At 44.5% G+C, this 22,291-nt stretch overlaps 1 protein-coding gene across 2 annotated transcripts in view; it reads right to left on the bottom strand.

Moving 5' to 3' along the window:
- Window positions 1-20,228, bottom strand: part of LOC140467095 (CD9 antigen-like) — an 88,987-nt gene extending 68,759 nt beyond the window's left edge. Inside the window, exon 1 of one of the 2 annotated variants that reach the window (XM_072563161.1) lies at window positions 19,943-20,228. In XM_072563161.1, coding sequence (XP_072419262.1) covers window positions 19,943-20,011 — 69 coding nt within the window. In that variant the 5' untranslated portion in view covers window positions 20,012-20,228. The remainder of the gene's footprint in view (window positions 1-19,942) is intronic. The other variant, XM_072563160.1, reaches the window with a different exon arrangement.
- Between the last annotated feature and the right edge of the window lie 2,063 nt (window positions 20,229-22,291).

The following is a 22,291-nucleotide window of genomic DNA, read 5'->3' as shown; positions in this document are numbered from 1 at the left end:
CAGCAGTATAATGTGGATCAATGTGAGGTTAGCCACTTTGGGAGCAAAAACAGAGATGGCAGATTATTATCTGAATGGCAACAGATTAGAAAAGGGAGAGGTGCAATGAGACCTAGTCCATGTACATCCAAGTCCATGAGGTTGAAGGTACGGTGACTCAGTGGTTAACACTGCTGCCTCACAGCACCAGGGACCTGTGTTCGATTCCAGTCTGGGGCGTTTGTCCGTGTGGAGTTTACACATTCTCCCTATGTCTGTGTGGGCTCCCTCCAGGTGCTCCAGTTTCCTCCCCCAGTGCAAAGATGTGCAGGTAGGTAAATTGGCCGTGCTAAATTACCCTGTCATGTCCAGGGGTGTATAAGGTTAGGTGGATTAGGTATATTAGAAATACAGGGATAGGATACAGGGGTGGGTTGGCTTGGGATGCTCCTTGGAGAATCAGTGTTGACTCAATGGGCTGAATGGCCTGCTTCCACACTGTACAGGTTCAATGACTAGGCAGGAGGATGTCCTTGCTGACAGGGGTATCTGAAGCAGGCCCAGGACTTTGTGTAGCTGCAGTACAACATTTATATCCGTACTCCAGTCCTCTCAACGTAAAGACCAGCATTCTTGATTATTTTCTACACCTGCTTGTGATATTTTAAAGATCTATGAAACTGAACCCCTAAGTCTCTCTGTATAACGGGTTAGTAAATCAGCAGCTGGAACATGTTCATGGTAGAACAGACCAGCCCTTGCATCATGCTGACAGATATACCAGGCACAAAGGGCAATACTGACGCAGACAAATGTTTGGTGGGACAGAATGTAAAATTGCTAAAAGGGGGGACTGGAAGTTGAAGCTCCTTGATTTGCATTCATCACAAATGTGAATAAAGAGAGATTGTTTTATGCAGAATGAGAAGAAGGTGCTGAATGTTTGAGTCATCATTGATTAGAGATGCTGCAAGAGCCTGTCAATCTTCATTCTCAAACCAGGCAGGGAGATTCCATGGCAGCCCAATTTGGCTGTTTCCTTGACCCCCTTTATTTGAAAGAGGTGCAGGGTACATATGATCTCCTTTTACTTACCAAAATCTCAAGTCCTGTATGTTGAATATTTCAGTATATAGCTTCTGGTACATGCAAATTCATCACGCTGCAGACCCGACTGATGATCTTAAACTGGTTCCTGGTGTAACTCTTAACAAAGTCTGGATTATTTAATCATTTATTTCCAATAACAATTAAATTATCTCGCATGATAACCAATGCTCTGATCAAGTCATCAATTGTCGTGTATCGCCAGAAGTCATGAAAGGACCTTGGCACAGCCCATGACTTTTGTCCCTACACGTTGCCCAGTCTATCTCAGGTTGCCCTCGAGGGGGAAGGTGTGTAAAAGATATGAACAAAAGGTGTCTCATACTGCTACTAACCAGTAAACCCAGCGATGGTTTGCTCCACTGATAGGATGCTGCCATCAAACCAAGAAGATGTATCACCTACCACACAGATGAGTAAAGTGATAGGTGAGTTTCAGTGCCAAATATGAAAATTATATGTGCCAATGACTGGCAGCCACAGACCACTTTTGCAACCAGTCTGTGCTTGCCAGCCTCAAAATTATATCCACCATTCGATATGATTCTGCTATCACAGAATAGAAACATTGGGGATGGAAATACTGTGGAGAACATTTTGCAAAGCAGAAAGTCAAGAGTGTAAGGAAAGCAGAGTTCTCACTGCAAGGAGCGGAATTATTTTGCATGGTTAAAAGGAAGCACAGCAAGCAGGCAAAGATAACCACAGGAGAGATATTGCCTGTATATTTCACAGCATTCAATAGGTTGAATTGGTCAAGTCAATTGGTGAGACACAGTTGGAATAAGGACTGCAGAAGAACATCAGGTCAATAATAAAAAAAAAATCAGATGGACACTACAGGGCGGCACGGTGGCACAGTTGTTAGCACTGCTGCCTCACAGCGCCAGAGACCTGGGTTCAATTCCCGACTCAGGCAATTGACTGTGTGGAGTTTGCACATTCTCCCTGTGGGTTTCCTCTGGGTGCTCTGGTTTCCTCCCACAGTCCAAAAAGTGCAGGTCAGGTGAATTGGCCATGCTAAATTGCCCGTAGTGTTAGGTAAGGGGTAAATGTAGGGGAATGGGTCTGGCTGGGTGCGCTTCGGCGGGTCGGTGTGGACTTGCTGGGCCGAAGGGCCTGTTTCCACACTGTAAGTAATCTAATCATGACCTTCAAAAGTGAAGTGGCTGAACATGTTCATCCAAACTTGAAGACCTGAAGAGTAAGGTTAAGGCTATATGATGGTATCATACTCCTACCAAAAGGACAGATTACTCTGCGAATCCCTTACAACATGAACAAGGATCTGGAGTTCCACATCATTGACAGCAAGCAACTGCCACTCATCCCAGTCAGATCCAGTCTACAGTTTGCATGATACTGGGTTCAGTGGAAACCTGAAACAAAAACAGAAAGTACTGGAGAAATTCCACAGCTCTGTGGCTAGGGAGAGACACAGAGTTAACGTTTCGAGTCTGGTATGGCTCACCTTGTGCAAAGTTGAGAGCTGCCATGCAGAGATCAATGGATGTAAAAGTAATATAACCAGTTGACAACATTCTGAACCGATTTGTGGGCAGAGCGTGAAGCATTCTGCCAATGCAGGCCAATGACATGCAATAGTACTGGGCATGGAATCAGAAGCAACATTGATGAAGATCAAGCAGTTAGTGATAGCTATGCCAATGCTGAATGAATCTAAATGATGAAGGGTCCCTGCTGGGTGACACCAGCAAGACAGGACTTAGAGCAACCTGAAAGCAACCATCAGACCCAGAGGTCCATAGCAAGCCAACAACAGAAATGGAATAACAATGAGTGCCTATAAAAGATACAGGAACAACAATCCATTGGGAAAGCGACATCCCAGATAAACAATGAATGATATTCCTGATATACCTTGTAGTTGTTGGAGATGCTTTGGGAGTGAAGAGGTGAGTTACTTGCGGTGACATTCCCAACCTCTGACCTGCTCTTGTTGCTATGGCATTTATTCCAGCCCAATTTTCAGTCAATGGTAACACCCAGGATGTGCATCATGTTGGGTTCAGTGATGGTAATATCATTGAATGGCAAGGGTGTTAATTGGATTCTCTCATGTTGGGAATGGTCACTGCATTATAGATGTGTGACATGAATGTTACTTATCAGCCCAAACCTGAATATTGTCCATATCCAGTTGTATCCAGGCACGGACTGTTTCAATCTCTGAGGAGTCACCAATGGGATTTAAAGGAGATGTGTGAAGAAAGTCTCTTACACAGAGGGTGGTAGGTGCCTGGAACATGCTGCCAGTGGAGATGGTAGAAGCAGATACAATAGCAACATTTCAGAGGCATTGAGACAGACACATGAACAGGCAGGAATAGAGGGATACAGAGCATGTGCAGGCAAATGAAATTAGTTTAGAATGGCCGCAGGGTCAATTGAGGAGTCTGGTCTTGTGCTATACAGCTCTATGTTTCATGTAAGACTAGATATGATGGCTGGCACCTCTAATTTCCCTCACGTTCCTCAATATCCTTGAATACATCTCACCCAGTCCTGGTGACTTACCAAGTGATGATAGATTATTCAATACAAACACCTTATCAGTTTAAACCCTTCTAGTGTCTGAATTACCACAATTTTGCTTCACCACAATCTGCGGAGTAATTTGTTTTTTGTCAAGATACATGCAACACAGAGTCAGCAAGTGATGTCTGGCTGTTTTAATAAGTAAAGTAATTGTTTTTAGTTTGTCTTGTCTGATAGATGGACAATGTGCATGTTTTAAGCATGTGTATGCTAAAGGTGTATAATTCAGGGGAGAATGGGATGTCTCTGAGGATAGAGCACACAGAACAAGAAATAGCTGCATTCAGAATGATTACAGTGGAGATGGATCTTTTACATGGTCAGCCTCGACTCACCCAATTTTACACATCTCATGGTGTACTATAGCAGCCTCCGTGCCTGTATTGTGGAGTGTTCAGTATCAGAGAGCCAAATGCGTTTCCTCTACAACATCCACCACCTGAAAGGAATATTGTTGATAGGGTCTCTCCTTCAGCCTGCATGTGACCTCTGACCTTCAAAGCCCTTTTAAGAGTGCAGCTGCTGCCACACATAAGCAACTAATTGAAGCCACCAGCGATGGCTGAGTGAATGTCAAGAACAATCAACCATTCACATGGTTCCTGTACCTTTGATACACAGTCCGAGGGCTTTTGTAGCGCTATAGCAGTGTCTCTATCTCTGGGCCAGGAGGCCGGAGTTCAAGTCCCACTTGCTGCAAAGGTGTGTAATAATATGCCGGAACAGGTTAATTAGAAAATTTTTGATGCCAAGCCCACATGTAACCAGCAGCACAAACTTTACTACAGTAATTCACCAAGACTCAGTGACCTCCTCCATCTAGAACAGTAATTCCCAAACTCTTCCCTCTGTAAGCCTATTGTAAAATTGTCACGCTCCCTTAATGAGGTCTGGTAGAGCACAAGGCAGCTGTTGTACATCCATTGTTATCTTAGAGCTCACAACACCAAAACCTCAACACCTGGGATCATGGAGCCAACTTTGGGAAGCTCTGACCTGGAAGGGCCAGGACAGCAGATGCATGGATATCCCATCCACCACATTCAACATTCACTCCCTCCACCACTGATACTCAGTAGCAGCAGTATGTACTATCTACAACATTTCCTGCAGAAAATCAGCAAGATTCTGTAGACAGCATCATCCAAAACCACATCTGAAGGACAAGGGCAGTAGACACAAGGGAACACCACTACCTTGCAAGTTCTCCTCCAAGCCAGTCACCATCCTGAGTTGCAAATATATCTCCGTCCCTTCAGTGTTGCTGGGTCAGAATCCTAAGGTCAATGTGGCTCAGCCTATTGCATGTGGACTGCAGTTCAAGAAAACTGCAGTCTTGAGAGCAATTAGGGAAGGTCAGCTAGTGACACCCACATTCCGAGAATGAATTTTAAACATAGGATGGAATCCCAAGCATGGCATTTAACATCAGGCTATCATCCCAGAAGGAAGGGTTCAGTGATGGGTTAGGGTCAAAAACATTGTTTCAGCCAATGATACAATCATTCCATGAATGAGCTTCAAAAAAGGATAAAGAAAGTGAGAGAGTTTAGAGTTAAACAGATAGCAAGAGTAAGGAAGATTGAGGTTAAGTGGGAGAGCAATGATTGGTGCAGTGGAGCCTGAGGTGTGTGTACAGTTTGAGACACTCACTTCCTTAGCTAAGCCACAAAGCATGAGGTAATGGACAAGTGTCGTCAGCTGTGGAAACGTGGGCAGTACTAGTCTCAGCCTACAATCCCTTCAGTCTGTTACTCAAAATTAAACTGAACCAGTTTCAATCTCACTGACGGTTATTAGCTACCCAGATCCAGTACCCACAGCTCTCCTTCAATGGCAACGTGAGGCTAGAACTGGACAGACACCACTGCCAAGTGAGCAGCTGGATGAGGGGGTGCAGGTGAAACAACATGCCGATGCACTCCAGAGGGTTAACCACGTACTGAGGCCAACTCACAATGACAGAGCAAACGGAAACCTCCTGGAGGAGCAGCAACAAGCCGCACAGGGTAATGAAGACAAGGTGGAGGCTGGAGGTTGCTCAGGCATGTAGCAAACAAGCTAAATCTAGCCACGCAAATTTAGAACATCTGGCAAACACATTCCGTGGCACTGGCCATTTAAAATTAGGCACATCATCAGGATGTGGGAGTAAACAGCATCCCCACAGGCAGGGCACACTGCCTCTATGCAAAGGAGACACTTGCAAATGGAATAGCTCGGCCTTTCCCCACTCCCAGCATATTGCCACGAGGTGAGCTTTCTGGTTGGATTGCGGATGAAAGGCTCCACCATTGGAACCGGATTGTGGAGGGGTGGAATGGGGGTGGGGTGGGGTGGGGTGGGGTGGGGTATGATTGGGAGATAGGGAGGAGGAAAGGAGATTGTCGGGGTGGGGGGGGGGGGGGTTGTTGAGAGAGACAGCAGACCCATATAGATGAAATGGCCATGTGGAGCTCTGTAGGCCCAACACATCTGCTCTTACCAACGGTCCCCAACCCTGGCTCCAAATCACAAAGGCAGCAAAGAGGTGGAGTCTGATTGGAAGGAGCTTTGGTTGGGCATTTGAGGGAAGGCTAGAGTATTTGCATGATGGCATGAATGAGAGAAATATAGTTAGACTCCTGACGGCAGAGATTCAATAGAAATGTGAGGGAACTTGGAGTCTGAGTGCACCAAGGAGAGTAAATCCTGAAAAGACAGTCTTCAATGCAAGTTGTTAACAGCATAGCCTTCAATTAACCCATTAGCTCCAGTATGTACCATCTACAAGATACACTGCAGTAATTCATCTCAGACCACAAACCTACAGCCACTGCCATCTTTAAGGACAACAGCAGCAGATATATGGGAACCACCACCTGCAATTTCAGCCCGAGCCACTCATCATCCTGATGTGAAATATATCACCAGTCCTTCACTGTCGCTGGGTCACCATCGTGGAATTTCCTCCCTATTGGCATTTTAGGTCTAACTACAGCACATGGACTGCAACAGTTCAGGAGGCAGTTCACCACCACCTTCTCAAGGGAAGCTAGGAATGTCAGCTAGTGACATCCACATCCTGTGAATGAACTTTAAAAAAACTTGGAAATCCCAAGAATGGCATTTAATGTCAGGTTATTAACCCAGAAGGAAGGATTCAGTGATGGGTTAAGGTCTTGAGGGGGGAGATTCAATAATGGGTTAGGGTACAAGATGTCAAGGGGATTCAATGATTGGTGAGTATCCCGGGGGGAGGGCATTTGATGATGGAATTGGGTCCTCGAGGGACGGGTTCAATAATGGGTTAGGAGCACCTTACTGGGCCGATTGCATGACCAAAACTCCTCTCGTCTTTGAAAAAGCTTTAGTTATACATTTCTGAACTCTTGCCTCAGGCCATCTGGTGAAAGTTCAGTCTCCTGCTAACAACGTGCTAAGAATTCAACTGGAGGCACCACAACCAGACTCCAGATATAGCTCAGCCTGACTTTATGTATCTGTGTGTGTGTGTGTTTATGTATGTGTGTAAGATTGTGGGTGTGTGTATGTGTGATCATAAATGTGTGTCTGTATGAGTGTGTATGTGTGTTTACAGGTTCTAGTCACTACAGGCCAGTGCTTTCCAGAATGCAGAGAAAAAGTATGAATCTCTCTCTCGGTTTTTTGGTCTGGATATGGGAACAGCATGGAAAAGCTGCAATAAGATAGATATTCAGCCATGGTCTAATTGAATGGTAGAGCAGAATTGATGGGCTGAATGGCTTGCTGCTTTATGTGCATGAGTGTATATTTATGTATGCATGTTTGTATGTGTATATGTCTGAATGTCTGTGCATGTGATTGTGTGTGTGTGTGCGCATTTCATAGAATCCCTATGGAGCGGAAGCAGGCCATTCGGCCCATCGAGTTCAGACTGACTGTCCGAAGAGCATCCCACCCAGACCCAACCTAATACCCCATGGCTAACCCACCTAGCCTGTATACTATGGTCAATTTAGTATAGTCAACAAACCAAACCTGTTCATACCTGTGCATGTGTGAGAGACTGTCTGTGAAAATGTGTATGCCTGATTATTTGTGTGTGTGTGTGCGCACACGTCCAAATTTGAGAGTGTTAGTGTGTGCCTGTGCATATATGAATATGTGTATGATTGCCTGTGTGTGCCTGAGTGCCAGGTACGTGTATGATGTTTGTGGGTGTTTTAGTGTGAGCGTGTGTTTGTGTACATGTGAATGTACGTGAATGAGACAGTATGTATGCATACCAGTGTCTATGTGTATGTTACAATGTCTGTTTATATGATGACCGTGTGCATAATCCAACACCAGCATTCTGCCCCAATCCAGCAGAGTATTGTCTGTGCGTGTGTATGTATGCGTGCATGGGTGTCTATATTAGTGTGTATGAATGTGTGTGTGTGTGTGTATATATATATATATATATAATATATATATATGAGTGAGTGAGTGTGTGCATCTGTATGCTTTTGTGTATGTGTATGAGTGAGTGTGCCTTTGTGTGTATATGTGTGTGTCTGGGTGTGTGTGTAAATGAGTGAGGGTGTGTGTGTTTGTGTCTGTGTCTAGATGAGTGAGGGCGTGTGTGTGTGTGTGTATGTCTAGATGAGTGAGGGTGTGTGTGTTTGTGTCTGTGTGTAGATGAGTGAGGGTGTGTGTGTGTGTGTGTGTCTGTGTCTAGATGAGTGAGGGCCTGTGTGTGTGTGTCTATGTCTAGATGAGTGAGGGTGTGTGTGTTTGTGTCTGTGTGTAGATGAGTGAGGGTGTGTGTGTTTGTGTCTGTGTGTAGATGAGTGAGGGTGTGTGTGTTTGTGTCTGTGTCTAGATGAGTGAGGGCCTGTGTGTGTGCGCGTGCGTCTGTGTGTAGATGAGTGAGGGTGTGTGCGTCTGTCTATGTGTGTGCCTGACTATTTGTTGTGACAACCATCCCAGTATTAAATACATGCACAGTCTATAATTTTAATGTAACCCTGTTATGGAACATTTAAAATCTGGATTTCACACACAGAGGCCACAGCCTATTTTAAAAAGGGAAAAGATGAGAAAAACTTAAAAATACCCTTGCTTATAGACAGAAGAGGAGAAACATGACAGAACTGAATTTGTCACTGTCTCCTGTCTGTAACATTACACTAACAGTGTAGTGATGGGGCATTAGGATGGAAGAGTTTATTAGACAGCACAGAGAGCACATCACAGAGCCAGTGAAAGATGCAGATTTCCTGAATAACTTTACTGAACCATTCCTGTTTTTACAAGAATCCGGCCAATTTTACTCTCTGGTTCCAGCCCAAACAAGAAGGTTATTATTTCCATTCCACACCTTCCCACAAAGGGAGGGAACCTCTTGACCACAGCTGGGTTGTTGTGTGTTCAGGGGCGAACTCAGTTTAGTCCTCAAAGTAATGCTGCTCGATTTCAGTGAACCTTCCGTAAGAATTGGTGGCTTCCAGCTTGGTCCATTTGCATTGTCAACACATGAGCTTCAAGTCCAGTCCATATGAGAGTGGATCATGTGAGACTCTGACACGGCATGCTTCCAATTACAAGCTCAACAGTATCCATTTGTACACCTCCCTCCACCCCACTTCCAATTCGCAATGAGCTCATGCCCTGTGCAACCGTGGCCCGAACATAAATACCTCACTCCATCACTCCCTTACTCAAACCCGATAGCACTGCTCCAGGGGAAGAGTCTCAGAACATCTCACTTCAGAGCTGATCGCAGTTGGTACTAAAGGTGCAGGATCCAGTCACGACAGGCCAGTGCTTTCCAGAACGCATCAGAGAAAAAGTATGAATCTCTCTCTCAGTTTTCCATTCTGGATATGGGAATAGCATGGAAAAGCTGCAATAAGATAGATGTTCAGCCATGGTCTAATTAAATGATAGAGCAGAATTGATGGGCTGAATGGCTTGCTGCTGTTCTTATGATCCAATGTCTGTTCCTCTCTCAATCCAGCTACCCTGTGCCTCACAGTTGGTTCCTGATTTCAGACAAACAGCAGCTTCCCGTCCCAAACCACCAGCAGTGTCCTGCCCCAGTCAAACATCGGCATCCTACAACAACACCCTTTCCCAGTCCCACACCGGAGCCCCATCCCAGTCCCACACCGGAGCCCCATCCCAGTCCCACACCGGAGCCCCATCCCAGTCCCACACCGGAGCCCCATCCCAGTCCCACACCGGAGCCCCATCCCAGTTGCACATCGGAGCCCTATCCCAGTCCCGCACCAGAGCCCAATCCCAGTCCACCGCCAGAGCCCTATCCCAGTCCACCGCCAGAGCCCTATCCCAGTCCCACGCCAGAGCCCTATCCCAGTCCCACGCCAGAGCCCTATCCCAGTCCCACGCCAGAGCCCTATCCCAGTCCCACACCAGAGCCCTATCCCAGTCCCACACCAGAGCCCTATCCCAGTCCCACACCAGAGCCCTATCCCAGTCCCACACCAGTGCGCTGCCCCAATCCAACACCAAAGTCCTGCCTCAGTCCAAACCCAGCATCTTGCTCCAGTCCAATACCAAATGTCTGCCCCAGTCCAACATGAGTGTCTTGTGGCTGTCCAAATCCGGCAACATGCCTCAATCCAACACCAGTATCCTTCCCCAGTCCAATACTATTGTCCTACCCCAGTCTAACGCTAGTGTGTTGTCCTGTCCCAATCAAAAAGTAGAGTCCTAACACAGTCCAACATGCTCAACATCAAGGTCCACAGTGCAATGTGCCACCAGACCCCCAACACAATTGCTCCAATCCAAACTCACTCACAGCAGGAATGGTTACTCATTTAGGCCTGCATCTTAAGCAGAGAAAATACTAATTTTATCATTCACCATATAGACCATGGTGAGAGCTCCCCATTTGGACTTCATGTCGAGAAAGTAGCTGGAAGATTTGCTTAAGCTAAAAGCTATTTGAATAAATCTCCAACATTCATTGTAAAGCCTTGCAGCTGGGTTCACTTGAAAACTGCAAAAGGCAGTTGAGTACCTTCCCACAACACAAACAAGGAACTAAAGAATCCATAGTCAGGAGGTTTCTAAGGAAAAGCTGAAGGGGTGCCCAGCTAAATAAAGCTGATGTTAAGGACCCCATCAACTATTATGGAGGATAACTAGAACACTGAGGAAAGTGAATTCTGGGGCACTTTGGCATTCCTTTGGTCAGTCTCTAGAGAAGTCTTAACAAAGAGACCTTGGGGTGCAGGTTCATAGTTCCTTGAAAGTAGAGTCACAGGTAGATAGAATAATGAAGAAGACGTTTGGTATGCTTTTATTGGTCAGAGCATTAAATATAAGAGTTGAGAGGTCATGTTGCGGCTGTACAGGACAGTGGTTAGGCCACTGTTGGAGTATTGTGTGCAATTCTGGTCTCCTTCCTATCGGAAAGATGTTGTGAAACTGGAAAGGGTTCAGAAAAGATTTACAAGATTGTTGCCAGGGTTGGAGAATTTCAACGATAGGGAGAGGCTGAATAGGCCTCTCCTGGGGCATCGGAGGCTGAGGGGTGACCTTATAGAGGTTTATAAAATTATTAGGGGTATGGATAGGATAAACAGACAAAACCACTGCAGCGGACAGCTGGAACTGACAACCGGAAGCGGCAGAGACAAACCACTATAAATGCCGGAGGAAACATCACAGAAGCGCTTCACAGGAGGCTCCCAAGCACTGAGGATGTCACCTAGACAGGGGACGAAACGTCTGCAACACAAATTCCCAGCTCGGCGAACAGAACCACAACAACGAGCACCCAAGCTACAAATCTTCTCACAAACTTTGAAAACAAAATCTTTTCCCTGGGAAGGGGGAGTCCAGCACTAGAGGGCATAGGTTTAAGGGTGAGAGGGGAAAGATAGAAAAGAGACCTAAGGGGCAACTTTTTCATGCAGAGGGTGGTGCATGTAAGGAATGAGCTGCCAGAGGAAGTGGTGGAAGCTGGTACAACTGCAGCATTTAAAAGGCATCTGGATGGGTATATGAATAGGAAGAGTTTACAGGTATATGGGCCAAGTGCTGGCAAATCGGACTAGATTAGGTTAGGATATCTAGTCGGCATGAACGAGTTGGACCAAAGGGTCTGTTTGCGTGCTGTACATGGCTCTATGTCTCGAAGTGAATGCACCTTCAGGACTGTTATATTGTACAATGAATTATTTTTGAACTGAAACTGACTCTGTAATGGGCAAGTTAGATGACCAAAATGCCTCTGGCCTTTGGAGACGTTAACAATAGCCTCTGGACAGCATTTCTTCAGTCTGGCAAGAAGCAGTTTGCTGTTAATTTTGAGTCAGTCCACTGATTTTCTTCACTATCAACTCTGATATTCTAATTAATTAGAATATAGGTTAATTAATGACACATGCTGACTTGACACTACTTTGGGTTTACCTGATTATAAACCAGCTGTTTCAATTTACCTGACATCAAAAACTTTCATTTAAGTTCAAACTCAAATTAATTTCTAAAGCTCGAATTTTATATTCAAAATAAAAGAAATTACAAATTTGATTTTCATAACTTGTTTAGAAGTGGGAACAATGGTGTTTTATCCACACAACTGAGACCAAATTCACCACAAAAATTAAGGGTTCTAGTCAGAGGATCTGAGAATATTTTATGTAATTGTAAAAGGCTTTTAAAATGATACAGAAGTATTTTGTTAATTACACTAGAGTTTAATAGTCAGATTTATAATAAATTTTAAACAACTAGTGTCAACTTTTGGAGACTGCCTGCAAGCCTGTTATTGAGTAGCTTAATACTACATGAAATTGGATTGAAAATTCCTGGTTCCAATATGTTTAAGAAAGATAAAGGAGAAAGGAGGAGGAATTCACACTATTGAATGAATATACCACACAGCCTGGATGCTGAACGACATACAGTAGCATCAAAATCATACAGGTAAGGAACCATCAAACACTAGTGGGTATCTACCAAACAGTGAACAGGGCTGAGAGATGAAAATTCACAGCGAATTGCAGAAAGATGCAATGCCTATAGAGTAGTGATATTGGGAGACTTCCATTTTCCTAAACCAGTCTGCAAAATACCAGAGTGAAAGGTCAGATTGGAATACCCAAGTGAGAGCTCCCAAATGAAACAGAAAAAAAGTGATGACATGTCCAGTCTGTAATGCATTACAGAACCAACCACAAAAAGAGAGAAAATGGGTAAAGATAATAAAGGAACAGAGTTACTGAGAATTGGCTTGTTAGATAAAAGCAACTCAATAACCTTTTTATAAACATTGAATCAGTTGAAGGGCTGACAAGGGAAGGGTGAGGTCAATTGGGGACCAAAAGGAAATGTTTCTGTGTAAGCATACACCATAACTGAGGTAAAAACTGAATATTTTGCATCTGTTTTCACTAAAGAACAGGATGTTGCCAACATCACAATAAAGGAGGCGTTGGTATATATGTAGGATCAGATAAAAATAGTTCAATTCATTACACAGTGTTCTTCCATATTAAACACCATTGTACTGTGTAACATTATCTTGGGATGGCGTTCAAACAGATCTAGCAACTCGAGACTGGGCATCCATAAGATACTGGGAACCAACAGCAACAATCTGGTATTCACCCTGAATCTGTAACCTCATTGGCTCAACATGTCTATCATTTCCATCCACCTCTGGTTTAGTCGGGAGGGTAGGAGACGAAACCAGCAAGAGCACCAGACATACCTAAAGCTACAAGTTCCAAACTGGTGAGACTACAAACAGGACTTGCCAGACTCCCAAATCACATGAAAAAAATAAAGTGTAATGGATTTGTAGAAATGCAACAAAGTTCAGATGAGATTCCAAGGGAAGTGAGGATGGAAATTGTGGCAGATTTGCATAATTTATCTCATTGATCTTCAAAATGGGGTACGTTGAGAGAGGTTGGAAGATAATAAACACCTCTGTTCCCTTCAAAGAGAAGGGAAAAGAATAAATTCTGCAACAGATCAGCAAGCAGTAGGTCAGCCAGATGTGGGTCAGACAAGCCAGAAATCCAGGGTGAGGAACATATAGACCAGGGTGAGGTGTAGGTAGACCAGGGTCAGAGGCAGGTTCACTGGGGTGAGGGGACAGATTGACCGGGGTGAGGGGCAGATCAATGAGGGTGAGGTCAAGATAGACTGTGGTAAGGGGCACATAGACTGGGGCGAGGAGACACAGACTGGAGCGAGGGGACACATAGACCAGGGCGAGGGTGAGGGACACATGGACCGGGGCGAGGGTGAAGGACACATAGACCGGGGCGAGGGTGAGGGACACATAGACCGGGGTGAAGGGGACAGATTGACCGGGGTGAGGGGACAGATTGACTGGGGTGAGGAGCAGTCTTGACAAAATTCTTCAGAGCAGAAATGAAAATAATTCATACTTGGAGAATGGTGTGTCAGTAAATGAGAAACTGTGTGATTTGTTTACTTCAATCATGTCTGACGAACTCACTGAACTTTTTGAAGAAGTAGTATACTCAACATAGTGAGTATATTTAATGATGTGTATTACAATAAAATCCTTTTTGTTCTCTCCATATGTACCAGGGAAGCCACTTTCTCACAGAGTGTAACATTCAGAGTACTCTTGGTTCTAACATTTATAACGGTTCAGGGACATCTGTTGTCCACACACACCAAACAACCCCACCATCCTGTGGCCAACCACTTCAACTCCCCCTCACATTCCCCCAAGGACATGCAAATCCTATCTCTCCTCCACTGCAAATCAAAGTCACCTGCCAAGTGGAGGAAGAATGCCTCATCTTTCGCCTTGTGACCCTACAACCACACTACATCAACATTAGCTTCACCCGTTTCCAAATCTCCCCAACCCCACCTCACTGTAGATCCAGCACTCCAACTGAGCACTGCCCTTTTGACCTGACCTACCTTTCCATCTTCCTTCCCACTTATCCACTCCACCCTCCCCACCAATCCATCACAATCACCAAATGCCTGAAATGTCAACTCTCCTACTCCTCGGGCGCTGCCTGACCTGTGCTTTTTCCAGCGCCACACTTTTGACAATTCTGCCCAGTGGTAGGAGTGTGACATATTGTAAAAGGTTTTTAATAGACCACTCAGGACTGTGCAGGGGAGGCAATCAATGAACAGAAGTACAAGAGTTACAGACACACCATCTGAAGGTCAGGCAGTATGGGAAGGAGAGGGGAAAGGGACGTTGCTCCATTCTGGGGGTGCAGCAGGTGACTGTACTGTTATGAAAGCAGCTGAACTGCACAGTTTCTGCATAGGGGACTCAGGTGGGAACCTGAGCGCAGTTAGGTGGCTCAATGCTGTCAGAACTCATGGGATGTTCTAGGAATTAGTCAACAACTAAGCATCGGAATATCTAAGAAAATTGGCCCTCGTGTGGCAGGATGGTAGAGTCCCTGCCCGGCCCCAGAGAGGCCTCTGGTCAAGTCCCAGCTACTCCAGAGGTGTATTCTCACATCTCTGAAAAGGTTGATTAGAAAAATACATTAATTTTAAAAACACAAGAAAGTTTCTGCCTTCCTTTTCTCATAAACTTTTTTTATTTATTATTGTTGCACTGTCCTTCATGGAACACAAACACAGGAACATTTCAGTTCAGTGAAACTAGCTGTCAGTGAAAAGCTGGTGTTGTGCCTGTAAATAAGTACTGGAATACAGTGGTTGGATTCCATGAGAATGTAGACTGAAGATAGGAGGGTGAGTGAATAGACCAGGAGCCATCTTTGAGCAAGTCCACAATGGAGCAGCTCTTCAAGACCAAATCGGCAAGAGTGAAGATTTACAATCTTGTGTGAAGTATAATGAGATTTGATGAATCCAGGTGTTGTAACATCCAGGGTGTGTTGCTGAGAAATCCAAAGAATCTCCGGATCATATTTGACATTTCAAAATGTGCTGTGAGGTGTTTGCTCACAGTCAATTACCCATGTTTATCACATACTAATTCATTTTGAGTATTAGAAATGAGTTGTACATATATTGGGGACTGTGTTACTGCTATAATTTTTATAATCAAACATTGTTTGTTCAGAGCCACAGACTGTGTGACTTTATTCTGAATATAACCCGATCACATCTTCATATATAGAGTCATAGAGATGTACAGCATGGAAACAGACCCTTCGGTCCAACCCGTCCAGGCCGACCAGATATCCCAACCCAATCTAGTCCCACCTGCCAGCACCCGGCCCATATCCCTCCAAACCCTTCCTAATCATATACCCATCCAAATGCCTCTTAAATGTTGTAATTATGATCTCTTCTGAAATCATAACAATAAATTTGGTGATCTGATCTGGGATCATAACATGATTTAGGGATTCAAGCAGGGCTTGTAATCTTTGGATCAATATGAATGTTCGGACTTGCTAGAGTTTGGGCTTGCTAAGATTTTCCTGGTGAACTGTACATATTGAAAATCAAAATGGCTTTGTCAGTTCCTATAATTTTTACTCAGATCTTTCCCTGAGTGATTCAAAAACAATGACCAGACCAAATTAATAGCATTAGCAGAAAACTTGTAGTTAAAAAACAGGGACTAAAAAAGCAGAAGACACAAAAGAACTGTGGATGCCGTAAATCAGAACAGTTTCAGCAGGTTCTGTTTGTGAGGAAGGGTCATCTGACTCGAAACATTAACTCTGATTTCTCTTCACAAATGCTCCCAGACCTGCTGAGCTTTTCCAGCAATTTCTGTTTTTGTGATTTAAAAAGCAGATACAATTAAGGTGAAAGCATACCATCCAGGATCAGAAGAGGAAGAATCTAAGATGGGTGAAACAGTGTGAGTTGAGCAGAATTCAGTTACAGAACTTGAGATAGAAACAAAGTTTAAGGTAGACAGGGGAAGCAAATGTTTGAACTTAACTTTAAGGCAAGAAACAAATAAGAAATCATGAAATAGAAAAAGAAAAACTGAGGTTATGACAAGCAAGTGCATCTAGTGCTTCAGAGGAGGAGGGAAATTCCATTTGGAAGTTAGAATTAATCAAAAATCTTTCTTCTGTTCCTAAAGAGATGTAGACAGATACTTCCTCTTGTTTGAGAAAGTTGCTAAAAACTTTAAGTGGCCAAAGCACTCCTAAGACTCTTGTGCTACTAACTATTAAAGTGATGAATGTTCTTCTGAAAGACGAGAATAAACATTCTTTAGATTATAAAACTAAGAGAACTGTGGCACTTAAAACTTATCAGCTTGTTTCTCCAGTTTACCAATTAAAATTCAGAACAGAAAAGATGAAACCTAGTCCAGCATGTTGAGTACACTAAGGATAAAGAAACATCAAGATTATTTTTGTTAAAATTATGGCAAACTTTTAAAAATGTGACAAAAATGATGATTATGGAAAAATTTGGGAATAGCACTCTAGTAACACTTAAATTCTACTTTAAAAAAAGTCACATATCTAAAGTCAAAGAGGTGGTTATACATGATATTCTGCACATTCAGCTGAGGGTTCATAAGTTGTCACATGGAAACCAACAGAGGTACTGGTGGAATTGGCAAGAAAGTGGCTTAGGGAGAAGGCTGAACCTTCCAAAATAATATAGAAAAGAAACCACTATGTTTTCATTGCCATAAGATAGGGTGCATTAAAGCAAATTATTTGGAATGAAGCAACAAAAAATGGAAGATAGGAAAAGGGAGGAGGTCATTCAGCCCTTTGAGCCTGCTCCACTATCCAACATGATCATGGCTGACCCTCTATCTCAACAACATACTCCCACTCTCTCCCCATACCTTTAGCTTCTAGAAATCTATTTCCTTCTTAAATATATTCAGTGACTTGACCTCCAAAGCCTTCTGGGTAGAAAGTTTCACGGGCTCACCGCCCTCCACATGAAGAAATGTCTCCTCAGCTCAAGGTGAAAGGCAGGTTTAGTCGGGATTTGAGGAAAAATCTTTTTCACCAAAGGGTGTTAAGGGTCTGGAATGCACTGCCTGGGGCAGGTGGAGGGTGGGAGGATAACTGAGTTAGGAAACCTCACAAACTTTAAAAAGTACTTGGATGAGTAGTGAAGTGTCATAACATTCAGGACCTGGTGTGGAAAATGGAACTGCTGTAGATTTTGTGTGGTTTTAACAGCACAGACTTGATAGGTTTAGGCCTTTTCTGTAATGTATGATTTGAAGATTCTCAGTACAAAATGGCCTGCCCTGTATCCTGAAACTTTGATCACTTGTCTGGATCCACCTCGCCAGGGGAAACATCATCCCTGCATCCTGTCTGTCCAGACCTGTCAGAATTTTATACATTTCAATAAGATCTCTTCTCATTATATTTTTCACACCAGCGAATACAGGCCAGTCTCTCCTCAAACGAGTGGCAGTAATAAGAATACTCAAGGAGTGTTCATAAAAGACATGACTAGTGAAGGAAACAGTTTTCATCAGGAGATACAGACTTCCAAATGACAAAATCCCACACATTTGTTATTAATAGACTCGAGACAGAAAGCAGAGTTCACTGCTGAAAAGTGGTTTTTCAGACCTTCAACATGCAGCAGTGTATGAAAGCATAGCTATAGACTTTAGTAGGTCTGAAATGCTACAGCTACTGAAAATCGAACCTGGAAACACCATCACAGCATAGCATTAGATATTCAGTCCATCAAATCTATGCCAGCTCTTCAAATGAGCATCATTACCTCCTGCCATCTCCTGCTTTTTCCCCATGCACATTATTTCTATCCATATAATCGTTCAAAACCCTCTTGAGTGCCCCAATTAAACCTGTTAGAAAGAACATTGGAAACAGTCAGCGTTTTTATCATCTCGAAGGTGCTTGTGAAGATGGTGAAATGGACAGATACGCGGTGCATTCACTCTAACGGAGAAGTGTGAACCTCACCTTCAGAACAGACAAGTGAGGAAGTGCAGGACCAGGAAGATCAGCAAGTGGATCTTCACAAACCATTGAAGACAGCAGGACCATGTGATAAGGAAGATTTTTTTAAAGATTATTAAACTCTGGTTAGGTTACAGCTCAGTGTTTGTCATTTCTACTGCAAATGTAGGAAGAACCTTATGACAACTAAGCCATTTGGTCTATCAAGTCTGCTCTGACATTCAGTATGTTTCTCAACCTCCATTCTCTTGCCTTGATCCCCTTACTAATCAAGAACCTCTGTCTTAAATACACTCAATGACTTGGCCTCCACAACCATCTGCAGCAATGAGTTCCACAGATTCACCACCCTTTGGTTGAAGACATTTCTTGTCTTTGTCCTCAAGTGTTGTCCCCCTCACCCTGAGGCTGTTCCCTCGGGTTCTAGCCTTCCTACTAGAGGAGCCGTCTTCTGTGTAACCACTCTACCAGGCTTCTCAGTATTCTGTAAACTTTAATAAGATCTCCCCCCACCCCCCTCCCCATCCTTCTACATTCCACCGAGGACACACCCAGAGTCCTCAACCACACCTCATATAACAAGCCCTTCATTCTTAGGATCATTCTTGTAAACCCCACTTGGAACTCTCTCTAAAGCCACACATCCTCCCTTAGATGTGAGCCCGAAAACTGCTTGCAATATTCCAAATGCATTCTGGTTTCGTAGTGCTGGAAGAGCACAGCAGTTCAGGCAGCATCCGAGGAGCAGTAAGATCGACGTTTCGGGCAAAAGCCCTTCATCCTTTTATTCCTGATGAAGGACTTTTGCCCGAAACGTCGACTTTTACTGCTCCTCGGATGCTACCTGAACTGCTGTGCTCTTCCAGCACCACTAATGCAGAATCTGGTTTCCAGCATCTGCAGACATTGCATTTGGAATAGGTAAAAACAATCTGACCAGAGCCTTATCCAGCCTCAGCAGTGCCCTCCTGGTTAAAGTGGTGGAGGTGATTGACTGAACTGAGTAGGGGAGAGGGAGTACGGCTCAGTGAAGGTGCTGGGGTTGAGGTTAGAGAGAGAGAGAGAAGTCCAGAAACAATACATTAGCTCCTAATGATTGGGTATCCTTGCAAGGAGCTGTACCTTAACCAGATGAAACGGAATTAACGTAAATACTTTGAAAAAACTGCCCAGAAAACTTGGGGGAGACGTCCTGCAGCCAGTGAGCTCTGTGGTGAGTGCGCCGTTTGATCGGGCTCAGTGGAAACTCTCACAGGTGACTGCAGGAGCCGCCCGTCGGCAAATAACAGCGGGCTCTCGCTCTCACAGAGCCGGGCAAGCAGGCAGGCGAAGGGCCGAAGAACTGCATTCGGTGCACCACCGCTCTGTAACTCGCCCGTCTCTGTCCCTCTCTCTCTCTCGGGTCCTCTTTCTATTTCGGCTTCGCCCTCTCCCCGGTCACTCACCCAGAAGAAGAGGTTGAATGTGAACAGCAGATACTTCATGCACCTCATTCCGCCCGAGACACTGCCCATGGCGACGGCGTTCGAGCCCCCCGGAGCCCCGCACCTCAGCTAGGAACAGTCTCCACACAAGACAAGCGACCCGGGCCGAGAGCAGGAGGAGCACTAGGGAGGGGAGGGGAGGTGAGGTGAGAGACAGAGGGAGGGATAAGGGGAGGGAGAGTGAGAGATTGAGGAGGGGTGAAACAGGACAGAAAAAGAGGAGGGGAGAGGCGGGGGAAGGAAGAGGGGACAGGGATCACAAGAGAGCAAAGGAAACAGAGGGAATGCTATATACAGTTGGAAAGGGAGGTGGGGGCGGTAGAGGGTCTTAGGAGCAGAAGAGGCCATTCAGCCCCTCAAACCTGCTCCACAATTCACTAAGACCCGATTGTGTGTTTGACTTCCACATTCCATCTACCCCCCGATAACCCTGACCCACAAGAATCCATCCACTCAAAATACTGCCAATGCTGGAATTCTGAACTAAAGCCAGAAGTTGAGAGGGAACCAGAGTTAATGTTTCGAGTCCAGTATGAGTCTTCTTCAGTTTTGAGGAAGAGACATTGGACTCGAAACATTAACTCTTTCTCCAAAAAGAATCAATCCATCGTAAAATTATTCAATGACCCCGCCCCCAACCCCTTCAAAAAAAAAGAGTTCCACACTGAGGGTTCATATAACCCTCAAAGGGAAAATAGTTCTCATCTCTCTCTGCCTTGAAAGACCAATTTTCCGCAGTGCTTCTTGGTTCTGCACTTGCCCACCAGAGGAACATCATTTCCAGTCCATCTTATCAAGACCTTTCAGAAACTTTTACGCATTAATTACGTCATTAAACTCTCTCATTTCCGCTGGAATTAAGGTCAGTCTGTTCATCTCTTCCTCACATCGACAACCTTCATTTCCGGGGTTATCAATCTGATAATCTAATGAAATGAACTATGTCCAATGTATTTACTTCCTTCCTTTAAATAAGGAGACCAAAACTGTTTGAGAAACTTAGCAGCATCTGTGGGGAGAAAGCTGAGTTGGTGCTTTGAGTCGGGTAACTCTTCATAAGAACTGTTAGCAACTAAGGAAAGGTAGTATTTATCCTGATGGAGGAGGGGGAAGTAAGCAGATAGGTGGAGACAGAGTCCAGAGAGTGAGACAAGGGGATGGTTGATAATGAACCAAGACAGAACAGAAGCTGAATGAGTGATGAGAGCTTAGAAAGGTGAGAATTGGTATCTTGTGCTTGAAGCTATGTCATGACAGCACCAGGTGTTGGGGGTGTGATCAGGCCCCTGAGTTATTGAACTCACTGTTGAGTCATGAAAACTGCAGGGTCCCTGAACATAAAGGAAGATGCTGCTATAGAGCCATAGACTCATAAAGATGTACAGCATGGAAATAGACCCTTTGGTCCAACTTGTCCATGCCAACCAGATATCCCAACCCAATCTAGTCCCATCTGCCAGCACCCGGTCCATATCCCTCCAAACCCTTCCTATTCATATACCCAACCAAATGCCTTTTAATGTTGCAGTTGTACTAGCCGCCACTTCCTCTGGCAGCCCATTCCATGCACATACCACCCTCTGTGTGAAAAAGTTGCCCCTTAGGTCTCTTTTATATCTTTCCCCTCCCACCCTAAACCTATGCCCTCTAGGTCTGGACTCCCCCCACCCCAGGGAAGAGACCTTATCTATTTACCCTATCTATGCCCCTCATGATTTTATAAATCTATATAAGGTCACCCCTCAGCCTCCGACACACCAGGGAAAACAGCCCCAGCCTCTTCAACCTCTCCCTATAGCTCAAATCCTCCAACCCTGGCAACATCCTTGTAAATCTTTTCTGAACCCTTTCAAGTTTCACAACATCTTCCTGATAGGAAGGAGACCAGAACTGCTTTTCACTGAGCGTGTGCTGAGTTTTGATGGAAGTATGCAGCAGGCCTGAATTCCTCGGCACCTTCAAATTCTGCTGTCCTTCTCCATTTTAAATAATATTCTGCTTTTTCATTCTTCCTGCCAGCAAACAACTTTACCTTTCCCAGTTACACTCCATTTGCCAGATTAGTTTCATTGACTCAACCTATCCAGGCTACTTCATAACATACTGTTCCACTTCATGTTATCTGCAAGTGTAGCTACAACGCCTTTGCTCCCCTCATCTCAGTCACTGATATACATCGTAAAATGTTGAGGCCTAGCACAGACCCTTGCTCTACTCCATTTGTTACATCCTGCCACTCAAAGATTGACATTTATGCCACTTAGATTAGAGTGGTGCTGGAAATGCACAGCAGGTCAGGCAGCATCCAAG

The sequence above is a fragment of the Chiloscyllium punctatum genome, chromosome 45, assembly GCF_047496795.1.
Source record: "Chiloscyllium punctatum isolate Juve2018m chromosome 45, sChiPun1.3, whole genome shotgun sequence".
Classification (NCBI taxonomy): Eukaryota; Metazoa; Chordata; class Chondrichthyes; order Orectolobiformes; family Hemiscylliidae; genus Chiloscyllium; species Chiloscyllium punctatum.
This window is presented reverse-complemented; position numbering and strand designations above follow the sequence as displayed.